Source organism: Trachymyrmex cornetzi, unplaced genomic scaffold (assembly GCF_001594075.2).
Source record: "Trachymyrmex cornetzi isolate Tcor2-1 unplaced genomic scaffold, Tcor1.1 scaffold687, whole genome shotgun sequence".
Classification (NCBI taxonomy): Eukaryota; Metazoa; Arthropoda; class Insecta; order Hymenoptera; family Formicidae; genus Trachymyrmex; species Trachymyrmex cornetzi.
Genome location: NW_017300011.1, coordinates 831,515 through 846,683, shown reverse-complemented (window position 1 = coordinate 846,683; position 15,169 = coordinate 831,515). Strand labels below are relative to the sequence as shown.

The 15,169-nt window shown below is 36.7% G+C and overlaps 2 protein-coding genes across 2 annotated transcripts in view; one reads left to right on the top strand and one right to left on the bottom strand.

The window, feature by feature from the left end:
- Positions 1-4,499: 4,499 nt before the first annotated feature.
- On the top strand, positions 4,500-12,417 carry LOC108767515 (leukocyte receptor cluster member 8 homolog). Its single transcript, XM_018517427.1, has 6 exons — positions 4,500-4,678; positions 7,507-7,961; positions 8,583-9,769; positions 10,043-10,376; positions 10,464-10,671; positions 11,177-12,417. Exons 1-6 carry the CDS (start codon positions 4,500-4,502, stop codon positions 11,337-11,339), a joined length of 2,526 nt encoding a protein of 841 aa, XP_018372929.1. The 3' UTR covers positions 11,340-12,417.
- Pka-R1 (protein kinase, cAMP-dependent, regulatory subunit type 1) overlaps positions 12,126-15,169 on the bottom strand; it is a 15,180-nt gene continuing 12,136 nt past the window's right edge. The window contains 1 exon segment of the mRNA XM_018517440.1: positions 12,126-14,555. Within this exon segment, the coding sequence (XP_018372942.1) occupies positions 14,332-14,555 (224 nt within the window). The 3' untranslated portion in view covers positions 12,126-14,331.

The following is a 15,169-nucleotide window of genomic DNA, read 5'->3' as shown; positions in this document are numbered from 1 at the left end:
TGCTTTACGTATTTATTCCTTTTTGAATTTTTTGAGTAATACGTAATCTCAAGTACATATGATTACATATAATTTACTTCTACAAATGCATTTTAATTATATTTTAGTAATGCTGTTTCAGCTAGAAATAATATCTCAGTTGCGCTTCTGTTATAATATCGTGTGTCTGAAACCTTAAGCTGATAATTCGAATTTATATATATAGGAATCAACACACAAGTGGGTTCATGATTTTTAAGTTACAATAATAGCGAATAATTTTCTTAGTTGTAACAAATTATTTGTATACTTACATTGTATTGCGTACCATACATATATACAGGTGCCTTAAAAACCATGAACAAGAAGTAGCTAAATTAAAGGAGGCATCAACTTTACGTTTCTCTCGTCAAAGAGAAAAGAATCGTATTATACATTCGTATATTTAGAGTATTTATAAAAAAGAAAGAGTTATTGCATTTCAATACAGACGTTCTAATTTGCCATCTTAAAGAAATGCTTTAAAGAGTATAATTGAATTGAAAGAAAAAAATATTGATTCGTCCATCCGACAAAACGTTAAATAATATAATATATAATTGCTCTACAGCAATAAATTATAATCTATAATTAAACGGCTCACTCAAAAATAACATCGGATATTGAAATAGTTTGTTTATCGATACTGTATTATCGATGGGGGCAATAAGTTCTACAAATTAACCATTAATCCTGCATTTGCAAACTGGGTCTTTTTTTATATAATCTAAATTTTTTTTACCGTTCTCGGCTTTCAAAAAAATTCAAGGCATTCAAATTACTTCCCTATATCTTAATTACATTACCAAATAGTTTTTAATTCAAATATTAAAACCTTTAATTAATAAAAATTAAAATTTTGAGCAAAAATGAAGGTAAAATTTGAGAATGAAATTTTGCTTGTGCCAAAAAAGACTCAGGTTGTAGACGGAGAATTAGTATTGAGTCGTTAAAACATTCGTAACTGTTAGCTGTACTTCCCTAATAGATGCGACAGCTATGTTTTACAAATCATTTAATGTACGATTTGTGAAAATTCATAGAATATAGATATTTCTGATTGTGAGAGAATGTTGTATGTGCAGAAAGCTTATTTGATACATAATGGATATATGAATGCCATGTTTCGACAGCTCGACAGATCTATATAGTGTCTTTAATAAATATATCAATTATCTCTTTCCAATCATTAGCTATAGCGATACAAATTTAACACTGTATATTATTATGTGATTATCTTACATCGGTTCGCAATTATATTTAAAGCAATAAATCCATAATGAACGAACAACTAGAAAGAAATAATAAAAAAGAGTAGGATATATATATATATATATATATATACATATAAATATATATACAAATATATACAATAATGATAAGAAAACTACATACAGTAATTATAAAGCAAGAAATAAAGTATTATTCTCGATAGCAGTGCGAGAATAAATTGCACGTTTTCCAAACGTTTGCCTAATTATCCTTTAATTTCTTAAATGTAAGACGGATGGTTACGTTGCGTCACATGGAGACGGTGTGAAACTAATTTTAATGTCGAGGAAACGTTTTGATTTCCATCGCATTTTGAGAGTCTCCCGTTACTCGTAGAAAGTGCCTACAAAGTAACACAGAGAAAATGTAAAGAAAGGTCCGCTCTTCTATTATATCACAGCGTGTTTAACGCCAATTGTACTTTTCTAGTCTACAAAACGTCAAGATCTTTTACGTGATATCTACGGTCAAAGTATTCGTTATTGTTCTCGATTGCAAAGACCTAAAATATTTGAACGAAAAGAACCACCGTTTCTCGATGAATTTGTTACCGTCGTCACATGAACGTTTATCATGTAAAAATGTTCCTTTGCCTATACATCTTTCTGAATGTTTTTTTTCTCGATCGATATAATATATCGTAGTAATATAATAAGATTAAATGATATCCGATCTAGACTTTAAGCATAGAACGACGCTGATGATTTAAGCGCTGTTTTATGACTTAAAATTGGTTATGACTTGCTATAAATTTTTATGTTTTAGCATAAAACATTTCTATATATCGAGCTTAAAGTTTAACGCTTTAATTCTTATCAACACAATGTTTAATTTTTGAAATTAATTGGGAGATTTAATTTGCTATAATATTTTACTATTTAACGTTGAATAACTATTTTCTTTTCTGGACACTATCATATTCATCGTGCATTCTCTGTGCTTAAAGTCGGGAGAATTACCAAGAACTGCACAATTATTCTATATAAGTAAGTTAATTAAGTAAGAATGGAATGGAGCTGGAAAAGATCTGAGGTGCGATCAGGTCTAGATTACAGTCATTTATCGAAACTACAGGTTGTTCTAAAACTAGTGGATCGTTAAATCCCTAATATAATGTATACTCTGTTAACATCACGAATCGATGAAAATTCCCTTATATTTATTAAATTAAGATTTATTTTATTTTGATCAAGTTGTAAAGGTAAACTTTTTGTGAATGTTGTTAATTTATTAATTTTTTTGTATCCGTTTAACAGTGTATCTTTCCGAAACTATTCATTTGTGCGATATATTTCCCAGATTTAGCTCGTTTCTATAAATAAGTTATACAATATAGAAAATAGCTGTACACGCGAAGTACTTTGCCTACAGATTTACTGAATATTCAACTAATTTCTTTCGGCGAACGTTCGCAATTCCAAATCCGGTCATTGCGTTTCGTATTCAGATTCGTTTGTCGTGTTCATCTTTCTTCGCTTTCATACGCACTTATACCGGACGGAATAGCGAACTCGTGGCTAACATTAACATCGGAATCTTATATTTCGAAATATAGTTTATCTGTTATAATGTCTATATCCCCCATTGACAATATGTTCCAAAATATATCATTGTTAGAAGTTACAAATCTGTCGCGTTCTTAATTACCTATTTATATTGCATTATTACAATTTAAAAAATAAGAGATTTTTTAAATTAACAATTATTATTTGATAAGATGGTCGAGTCATATTAAAGAGTCTTTCGTATATCATGTTTCTATTAAATTAATATATTTATTTATTTATTTTATTGAATTAATGCACTTTTGTTTAATGAACTTCTAGATAAGAAACATGACAATTAAATGATTTAACTGTCATGTTTCTTATTTAGAAATTAATGTAGAAATTTATACTAATTTATAATTAATAATTTTATATATAACGAGAAATTATCTCCGTCATTTCAATTTTCATACAAATTGATAGATTAAATTCAATGTTTTTATTTTTTAAATCGAACTCCATTTCGAATTTCGTTGAATTTTAAATATTTGGAAGTTTATGGGATTAGCTTGAAGTAAAAATAGATTGTATTTCTCGGAAAAATCGTCAAAGTTATATAGCAATATATTTCTGCATTTCTTGAAAAATCACCAAAAGTTGTGAGAACCTGTTTCTACATTTCTCGAAAAATTGTCAAAGTTCTGAGAAAATATATTTCGACGGGAATTTATCACGATATCAGTTCAAGATTCGTGTCTTCCAGAAAGAAAAGATTCAGGCTGGATTCCACTGAAGTAAGTTACAAGTTATGAATTTCGTAGTTCAACATAAAAAGAAAAAAGAGGAAAGATCAAATCTGAATGAACCGTAAAGTTCAGTTAAAAAGAATAGACGATTGATTGTGTTTTTTGAAATAAAATGAAAATTAACGATAGTGAGCGAATTTACTAGAATACTGATAATTTCATTGGTCAGCACCTAGTAAATTTGCTCACTTTTGTAATTTTCATCTTGTTTGAAGATACAGAATCGACCCCCTGATATCTAGAATTCTAGCAAGACGGACTATGAAATCCACCAATCATCCATTAAGCAGCTATTTTTAATACACAGAGATAAGTTCATGATTGACTACTAATTACGTGATTGCAATGACCAATCACAACACTTAACACCAGTCGCGCTTAGGCTGCGTCAGCAGAACACAACAGTTTTGCAACCATTTTATGATTCTTTGCTAAGATTGGACCATTCCTCTTGATCTAAAAGCATAATCCAATCAGCGCGAAGAAAACTTCCAACAGTTGCAAAATAAACGTTCTGCTGAACGCAGCCAAATACAGGACTCTAGGCTCAACCGTCTGACTGAACCGTCAACCGAGTTCCATTTCATCCTGTTCCGGCCATTTTCTTTCGTGCTCTATTCTGTGTTCACGCGATTCCGAGTGTCTCCTCGCGCGTTGTACGTATGTAGAAGCATTTCGAGTCGAAGTACGTGGAGTAAATACGAGGAAATACAGAATTCACGGGGTTTTCAAGTGAATCCCTATTGGTTTCTCTCTTCTCTTCTTTCTTTCCGTTTTATATCCGAGCACACGCACGCCCGTGGCTCTACTCGCGGTAACTCGACGACGCGAAAGATTGCGACCCGCGACGCACCACGAGTAGGGAGGGGGAGGCGGCCATCTCCGTGCTCTTCTGATATTTTTTATATTCCACGGTATGTCAGAAGGCGAAGCGTTGTCGCAGAAAAAGCAGCAACAACAACAACCGTTCCATCAGCAGCAACAACAACAACAACAGCAGCAGCAGCAGTCGCAGATCGGAGCGGGTTCAATGGCGAATATGGCGTGGCAGTATCCGCCGAACAACATGCATAACATGTTTCCACCGTACCCAGGGTGAGTCGCGATGATGGCGCATCAATGTGTTAACGGGAGCAACGGGGAGTCGGCCATATCGGTTGACTCATTCGGGTAACTCTCGAAATCGGAGTTCCGTCCGTCAGACGTTGCCATTTTACCATTACGTTTACGCACGCTCACGCGATACACGATCTCGCTTCGAAGTCCGGGTCATTGAGATTGCTTGCTCGAGACGAACGTAATGCGAGAGATCCTAATGCCCTCATCTGTACATATGTATGTATAGGATGATTCATGTCGAGCTTGAAGATTGCATTGTACAATTTCTAACTTTTAGAATAAATATTATTACTCTTTTGAATCTCAGTCTTCAGACTGGCTCAATTTCCATTCTTTAGAGTCAAATTTTACTCCCAAAGGATTTAGACAAAAGCTTTGTTTTTTTTTCGAAGACAATTCTGGTTTGGTGTACAATGATGCAATGAGTTGGAATGAAATATAAGTATAGTTCTCTTACTTTCTCTCACTTTCTTTCTCTTTCTCTCTCACTCTCATACTCTATCACACTCTCCCTTTCTTACTTCAACTTGGAGTAGGGGGCAATTACATATCTTGAAACAAAGTGAAAATTACAAAAATGAGCAAATTTATCAGATGCTGACCAATCAAATTATAAATATTCTAGTGAATTTAACTACTTTTTGTAATTTTCACCTCATTTCAAGATACATAATTGAGCATCAGATTAATTGTGTTAATTGTGTATTTTGAAACGAAATGAAAATTATAAAATTATGCTTTATTATTGATTAATGAAATTAAATATTTTAGTAAATTCATTTACTTTTGTAATTTTTATCTCGTCTCAAAATATACGATTAACTTTCAATTTAGAACTTTCTTTGAAACAAAACAACCTGTCTGTGATTCTTTCTTGTAGATGAAACTTTTAATAAAGTTAGATTTGTAAAGGATTATCTATCCTTTTAAGAATATAATAATATGAATATATTAACAAGGTAAACTCTGAGAAGACGCGCAATTTGAAATGGATTATCTTATATATGCGCGAATGATGTTTGTGGCAACCTAGTTCTTCGTGTAAACGTAGTTAATCGAGAGTTTGTTTTGATTTTAATATCACTAATATATTATTATATTATTGACTATGTTCAACAAAAGCAATTTTGTAGCTATTAAATATATCTAGTAGCGCAACCATTCACAAGAGACTAAGTACCAGTCTAATGTGATTGGTTAGATCTAAAGATAAGAATCAATGGCTGCGTTCAGCAGACTGAGCAGTTGAGTGAGCGCTCGCTGTTATTGATGTATTCTTCTAGATCATCCAATCAGCATTTGAGATCTGGAAGAATACATCAATAGCAACGAGTGCTCACTCAACCGTTGGGTGCATTCAGAAACACGACCACTCATTGAGCGTTCAGTGAGTTCTTGCATCTGATTGACGTATTCCATTAGATCTAAAAATATAGACCAAACAGATACAAAAGCTCAGTGAATGGTCGTGCTTTGGACCTAATGGGTGCAGTTAAGTAGAAATCAAAGGTGATTGGTTGTAGTATTGAATGCACCCAATCACATTCGACTTCTACTTAGGCTCTTAGTAATCAGTTGCACTATTGGTGGATGTGCCCATTATAAAATTCTTTGGGTGCATTACAACTGCTCACTGAGTGCTCAGTGAGTGGTCGTACTACTGAATGCATCCTTTGATTGTAATTTGTAATGATTGGTTTTTTGTCCTTAGAGCAACTGTTACCAACGCCGATTAACTTAATCGACGATTAACTCAATCAGCAGAATTACTATTATAGATAGAAGATTTTTATTACTTTTATCACAATTAAGTATAGGAACGCAGAGATAGAAGCTTTGACTATAAACACATGGACTGCTAGCACCTCATTTTTGCTGTAGGAAATGCATACACTTTCGGTGTTGCCGAACTGAAGTTGGTTGAAGATTGTTAGGGACTCCACACAATAAAAGGAACAGGGAACACCACTGTAAATATACTGTATTCCACAATACATGATTTCTGATAGGTTGAAATTCTTATTCTCTGTTTTCTGTTCCCTGTTCCTTTTATTGTGCGGAGCCCCTTAGGCTCCGCCTCGAACAGTATAAAGACCGGCAAGTTTAAATGCGAAAGTTGCCATGCTTATATTATACACGCACTGTTACTGACCATTCTTCTTCTATTTTCCCCTTATTTGGTTTTCCGACTTAAGTACAGAGTCACAATACCATGCAAATTAATGGATTCTATAATCCTTTGAATTTTCTATAATCCTTAGTCTCCTCGAGGAGCAGAGACCTTTACTGACCGTTGCACACCGTAAACGTACATATACTATAGTCAAAGCTCCCCACTCCCGCAGAAAATTACTGTTCGGGACGGAGCCTAATCTTCCAGCTTGGCGACACGTCTGAAGTTGGCTACTGACAATCCATGTGTTTATAGTCGAAGGATAGAAGTATATCACGATAAGATAAGGTTAAGAACAATATACAGTCTTGCTGTTGACTACATTGTTGATTGTCGATTAAGTTAATCGACGTTGGTAACAGTCGCCTTTAGTTCCTTACGGACCTAAATGTATAAAAAAAATATATTGCTAATTTATTACTTATTATGATGTTATATATTTCTATAATAATAATTTTTATTGATATTATTTAATTAACTTGCGATAATTGGAAATTTGGTACCAGATAATAATCTAAATTAGATAAAAATCTATAACAAGATATCAAATTTTTTGCCATTACTGTTGTAGGAATTATCATAAAATGGAGTTGCATCTACGAATGATAACTTTTACAATTTCTTTTTGCAGACAAATGTATGGTCCAGGATATCAAGGTGTGCCGCATCAAGGACAGATGTTTAACTATTATCATGTGATGCCAGGATATGGCCAGACTTTTAATCCTCAACAGATGCAGCAGCATCAACAACAGCAGCAGCAACCGCAGCAACAGCAGCAGCAGCAGCAGCAGCAGCAACAACAGCAACAGCAGCAGCAGCAGCAGCAGCAACAGCCACAGCAGCAACAGGGAAACAATCAGACAAAGCAACAGTTACATCAACAACCTCCTATACCTGGTACTCCAATGCCTCTAGATGATGAATCTGATCTTCCACCATTGCCACCCGGTCCACCACCAACAACTCCATCAACTCAACAACATAACAATCACATGCAACAACAGCAGATGACTTCTTATTCAGGATTGATGTACAATTCGTTCCCTTATGGTAACTGGAATGGAATGCATAATAATACTTCTCGTAAGTTTCGTTATATTTTTTTAAATGTTTTAAATAAATAGAGTCGGGTGAAGAAATTGCAGCAAAAGGAAAATTGATCACATTTTTAAGTGATTTTAATAAAAGTATGTTATTTCAGTTTTATACATGTATAAATAATATATCAATTTTAATAGTAAAAATAATCGGGGTTGTATGGGTTTTCGAAAAAGAAAATATTTTGAAAATCTCGATACATAATAATCAACATATAAAGTAATAAATTATAGTATAGACATAATATATAGACCCAACATACTATATATCAGACAATGGTTGGCCCTGCGTGCGAGACAAAGAGAGAATACAGCTCAGGTCTCTCTTCGCTCTGTAACAAAGATCCTTTGTCTACTAGAGAGAGAAAAGAGACTTGTTGTATTTTTCTCTCTCTCGCACGCGAAGGCCAGGTCTCATGCTTCGTTTATTTACACTATACTTTACGAGTTCTAGAATATTGTTCCATTGTTCTTTTATTTTGAAAATTTGCTTCTATCATCATGTAATGTAACTCATCAATATTTACTGTTATCGTCAAGTACACTTCGCCCATCTCTATAACGTATAATTTGAATATATAGCTCTAAAAGTACTAATTCTTTACAGAGTATAATGGTCAGACTATCCGTTTCAACTTACCAAACAAGAAAACGGGTCTTGGATACGTGCCGTCCGGCAATAGCGGCGCCGCGAAGAGAAAACGTAAGCGGAACAAAAATTTAGCAGCTCAATTCAACAATAGCTTTCAGGGAAATGCTCCGATTGGTCCCTTCATGCCTAACGGACCGAATGCAAAACCTGCGGAACTACCACCGTTACCTCCCACGCAATGCGAAGTGGCAGCCCCTCCGCCGCCAAGTGAGGAGCCTCCTAGTTCTGTCGTGCCGGTCACCACGGTTTCCAGCAACGCGGTCTCTGGTACTGGCACTACTCCCTCCGTCGCTCAAAGTCCGGTCGGGGATTGGCCCGACAATCTGAAGAATTATGTAAACCGATGCTACGAGAAATGTAAGACGGCAGTTGATAAGGATCAGGTCGAAATCATACTGAAAGGCAAGATCACACGCGCCGCGAATGACGGCTCGCTCTGGGTGAAGGACTGGGATAAGGAGCCTCTGCCCAGCATCCACAGCGAACGTATGACCATGACGATTAAACCTTCGAAGCCGGCGTTAAAGCTGGCGAATCCTCTGGCGAGCCCACTGGTCAATGCACAGGGAGGCCTGCGCAAGCCTGGCCTTTCCAGCTCACTCGGGGCTCGGCTTGGCGCGCGTCTCTCTGTGACACACAGCAGGCGGTCGAGGACGAGGTCGAGGTCGAGGTCAAGATCAAGATCCAAATCAAGATCGCGATCCCGTTCGCGATCGCGATCGCGGTCACGTTCGAGGTCGAGATCAACGCGTTCGCGCACACGTAGCCCGCCGCGCAGGTACAACAACAGGCGCAGCACATCCTCGTCGTCGAATATTAGCGATCGGGAGCACGAGTACAAGGCCCCTAAAACGAAAAAGTCCGCGCGCAACAAGGCGAATCACAACAAGAAGTCCAAGAAGAATAAGCAGCCTAAATCGCATTTCTATTCCGAATTTGGTTTAGCTACAGGCAACACGGACGAGCTGGGAACCAAGGAGAAGCTGCAACAGCGCGCTGCCAGATTCAACGGCGGCGTTTCCAGGACGGTTGTTAGCAGCGTCGTTATTAGAGATGACTCGAACACGGACTTCGATTTTACCGGACTCCACATTGTCGGCACGTGCAAGGATCTAGAGAAGCCCTACTTGCGTCTCACAACGGTACATGGATATTTAAAATTATTTATTCTCATCTACACAGTTAATAAAACATGAAATGTTTTATTATGAATTAGAGGTGTGTTCCATTTTGCGCTTACAACACTCGCGTGTAATATTTGTCCTTGTTTAACAATTAATAAACGACAAGTATAAAATGATTCCAAGAACGTTGCAAGCGTTAAGTGGAACACAGTCTAGATAAAATCAATCATGCCATAGTCGTGATATATAGTCAATCACGTATTTTTTTAACGAAATTATATAATATTGCAGGCTCCTGCCCCTTCTGCAGTTCGACCGGTAAGTGTACTTCAAAATTCTTTGGCCCATGTTAAGAAACGTTGGCTGGCCGATCAGGACTACAGATATGCTTGCGACCAATTAAAATCCATCCGGCAAGATCTTACCGTGCAAGGTATCAGGGACGCGTTTACAGTTCATGTGTATGAAACTCACGCCCGTGTAGCTTTAGAACGCGGTGACCACGAGGAATTTAATCAGTGTCAGACACAGCTGAAAATGCTTTATCAGGATCTCAGTGGCGAGAATCGATGCGAATTCATTGCGTATAGGATTCTCTATTACATTTTCACAAAAAATACTCAAGGTTGGTAACGAAGTTAACAGAAGATTCGCAAATATTTCCTGAGATCAAGAATCATATAAAAATAGTCTGTAATATTTTCGATTTCAGACTTAACGACAATTTTAGCAGCACTTTCGCCAGAGGATAAAAATGACGAGTGCATAAAACACGCGTTGAAAATACGATCGGCTTGGTGGTTGGGTAACTTCCATGCTTTTTTCAAACTGTATAGGACGTCTCCGTGTATGTCTGCTTTCTTGATGGATTGGTTTGTCGCTAGAGAGCGAAAGAAGGCGTTGAAATTCATGATAAAGTCGTACGTATTAAACCTTATTTCTATATACTGTTATTATTATCTAGATGCGTAATTATATTTGTATTTTTCATTAAATAGGATTGTATACTTTATATGTTGATAAAAATAATTTGTATTTTAACTAATGACTTTAATTTTGCTCTCAAATTTTTTAAATTCAATTTTGTTTAATAATGATAAATAGAATCGTAATGTATATAATGATATCATTTCATTAAAATAGTACAATAGAAAGTATACAATCTCTTAACTGATTTTCTAAACAGAAGTTTTCTAAACAGAAAATTTGGAGAACAGCTTATTTGTATCAACGCTATGTTTTAACAAATGATATTTATGAAGAAACATGGACCACATGAACTATAATTGCAGATTTCTGTTACAGGACATCGTAGCTGAAAGTTAATTGCATATTTAATTGTTTTTTTTTCTGTTTTATGTATTCACTATCATGTCACCATATATGCGGCAATTATCTAACATTTGCATTTCTTCTGCTGTTTAGCTACCGGCAAAATTTGGCGGTTCATTTCGTCGTAGCAGAATTGGCCTTTGATTCTTTGGACAAGTTTTATGAATTTGTCAGTGAGTTCGGCTTGGTTTATGCTGATCTCGCTCGACAACAAATCGACTGCAAGGCAAGCAGTAGTAGTCTAGGTGGTTGGTAGAAGGCAACGCCACTCTACTGTCCTACCTTTACCCCTTGTGGCGGAAGATATTTTAACATGTGAAAAAGATGGGCCACACACACACATTCATGCATACATACACATACATACACACACGCGTACCATGCATAAATCTCACGTGTGTCGTATTACGTGTATATGCATATGTTTCCGGCATATGTGCGCTTGTGTGACTCATATGCATATATACAAGTATTTAGATAGATGTTCCACTTCGCTGGGGTATACATCGTTTCCGTAAATTTCTCTCACCCTCGGAAGCCCCGTGTGTGCTGGCTCTATCTCTCGCAAACGATCTTCAAATCATCGTCCCACGGCGGTGGCGCAATTTCATCACCGTCGGGCGCAAAAATCGAAAGCTTGGGACTTCGACTGTGAATTTGTACATACATGCTCCCTCGTTCAGTTTCCCCGCGCGCAATTGTACATAATCTGAAGAGGACATAGATGCGGACTCTCACCGGGGACTCCTGGAAATTGTACAAAAATCGGGACGGATGATCGTTTCCGTTCATATTTGGCGCTACCTCACTAAAAAGATTAGATGAGAAAAAAAAGCTCGGTATAACGTCAAGGATCATACTCACAACGCAAACGGTACAATCTGCGGTCTTCGCAATAGGAAAAACAAACCCCATCTTTCGTTCGTTATCGACTCGGGGACGATTCGTCGACAAGACGACTGCTCTCTCCTTTTCAATCATTTGTAGCGTGATGCGCACACACGCTTCATTGCCTCGATCGATTTTCCAAATGTTCTTTTAATAAGTATTAACTACACACAAAACAACCCAACCGAGCCGCAACGCAAGCTAGCTCTCTCCTCTTGAAGAAGGGTATATACTTCAAAGAGAACGCGGATAAGGATTTCGTTTCACGAATTCGGAGACACGAGTCGCGTTTGAGAGGACATTGTGATGACGTTCATACCGTTCGTGCTCGAGAGACGCTCTTCTCAGAACAGAGCATTCCTGATCCGCGATAAAGTGTTATTTCCCGGACAAGCCCGAAGATAATCGGTAGAAATCAGACGGAGGGAAGAAGGAAGAAGAAATGGCAGGATTGTTTCCCGGAATATCGGTGGATGGAACCGTTTGTTGAAGACGTCTGGGTTTGGGGATGAAGACAGAAGAACGAAGATCAAGGAGAGGACATACCTCGCGCGAAACGAATGGCGTATCACCATCGGTTCCTTTCATCGTGTGTGATTTTATAATTAATTTTAACAAGTGTCCATGCGTCGTGCGCGGTGCGACGATGCTCCTTTCGACGTTAGAGTCGTCCTATTCTCGTTGGATTCTCTCTAGGTGGTCGAGACCTTCCTGGTTTTTCTTCGCATTCGTGCGCGCACGCACGCCCACATGCTCGCTCGCGCGCGCGCGCGCGCGCATGGAATGTGCATCAGCCGCATTACACGGATTCGGAAAGGGAAAATGACTCATTGTATCATACTTGATCCGAATACGATGTTGTGCATAATAAATTATTTAATTTTCTGACGTTGTACCTCATTTTTTGTCTCGCTTGTCGTACTATAAACCTAGCGCACTTTAGAGGAGATATAGATTGCGACTCGTTTTGCCTCGACTTCGCCTCGACGATCGATGCTTCGCTTAATAATAAATACCACGGTCGACGGGTTTCTTGATGTCCGCAATTGCAAATTGCGACTGACATTTACGTTGTTGTTGCTAATTATGTATATATCTATATATATACCGATTCGCCATCGGTAGATAAAATAATTTAAATGTTAAATAATTTAACAATCCATGAGACAACATAGAACATTAAAATATATAACAGTAAACGAGAAAATGTCGTTTTTAACGCCGATCCTCTCGCTGATGGATAATATTTACGGCTCCTGGCTCGTTACTGTAATTATATTGGATTACATCAGAAATGAAAACTTATTACATATGCTTTACACAATACTTACAATATATATGCAATGAAAGAACCCAGCTTTTTACATGTCACTACTTCTATTCGATAGAATAGACTTGTAAAATTCATTGAAGATTTTAATTCGCAAAATAAAAGCTGCTAAATTTAATCGGATGTTGTGAGATTTACATTCAAAATAAAAAATAAGTGTAGACAGAATTATTTATCGTGAGTGCATAAAAAGAGAGTGTACTTCACCAATTTATTCGATCGAATAAAAGCGGGAGGCAGTACAATTTTTCACTTCTGATGTAATAGAAACCTTAAAATGGCTTTCGAATAATTTAACGTGATTCGATCACGAATTAGCGCAATAATATGAGCTTAATGAGCGCCTGTATTTTCGACGTAGACCTCGGGATGCGATTATAAACCACGTCGGGACACACCGTATCGGTTTCGATCAAAGATATCTACAATGCACGCGAGATGCACGCAACGTGCCATTAACCAGATTAACTCGTTAGCGTCTTCAAACAAGAAGGAACCTGATCTTACGAATTAGAATCTGTTCTCTAATTCTTATTGTTAACATTCGGTATCATCTGTAATCTTTTTCAGATTCTTTTATAAATTTTGTTTTTAAAATTAGATTTTTAACTTCTCGAAAGAGACATTAACGGATTAATAATTTCTCGTGCACGAGAATCTTATACGAGTAGGAACAGATCGCGCGGAAGAGATCAACGTCAATATGAATTCGCATGCGCGTCGGCATCGAGTCGCGAGCTACACAGTGCGTAAATAGCCTTACGGTAAATATATTAACAGCGTCTCTCTAACGATTCCGTTTGTGTTTTTTTTTGTGTGTATGGCGTGTACACATCTGATTGATAGCTGACGTAATACATTAATTCACTTACATATAAATATTAATCAAATAAAAAAAGATTTAACTATGGTACGACGAAATAACGTAGCCCTCGGTGGAAAATGAAGTCGGGGATGATCGGCAGCGGTGCCTGCGATGACGAGATTGGAGTTAGGAAGAGGAGGGAGGATGCGGAGAGACCGAGTCCGTTTACACGGAAAGGGACACGAAGCTGTTATACTGAGTGATGTTGCGTTTCAGAATATCGGCGCACGGACCTAAGACCCGCTCGAACCGTGCCCGATCCAGTTTCACACACTTCAACGGACCCCTAGCCACTACGGTTGCCGCTCGGGGCCTATCTAGCAGTAGCGCTATTTCTCCTGTAACAAAAAAATCACGTCGTTATTTCAATCCTCTTTTGCATAAAATTGATTACAGCGCAATTTTGCATACACAATTTCACATAAAAATTAATAAGTTTAATGGTTAATCGAATGGCAGAATTAGATTAAAGCTCCTGTTCACTCACCACTACTATTGCAGATTGGGAGTACCGTCAGAAGCAAGAAAATACATAATAAAAATTATTGTAAAATATTTTAATATGAAAGTGTTTTATTACAACACAATCGATCGAATCGATTTGTAAAATATATTGAAAATTTTTCTTTTGTTTCACTAATTAATAAATAATCACACAACTGAAGAAGGAAAATAAATTGTCCAATGTGCATAATACAAAATAAAATGAGCTATGTTGACAGCTATAACAAACTGTTAAATTAATAATTATATAGAAATAAATATGATTTAATTTCTCCCAGAAACAAAAATAGTCTTCTATATATTTTATAAGTATTCCATTAATTGTAAATATTATTTTATTTTCTTTTTATTATGTTTTTTCGCTTCTGACGTTAATCTAAGATAGTAGTGATGAATGAATAGAAATCTTAAATATCAGAGAAAATCGTAAATTCTTATGTTTTTCTCAAATATTAGACATTATCTCGTTATTATAACATATATCCTTTATATATATATA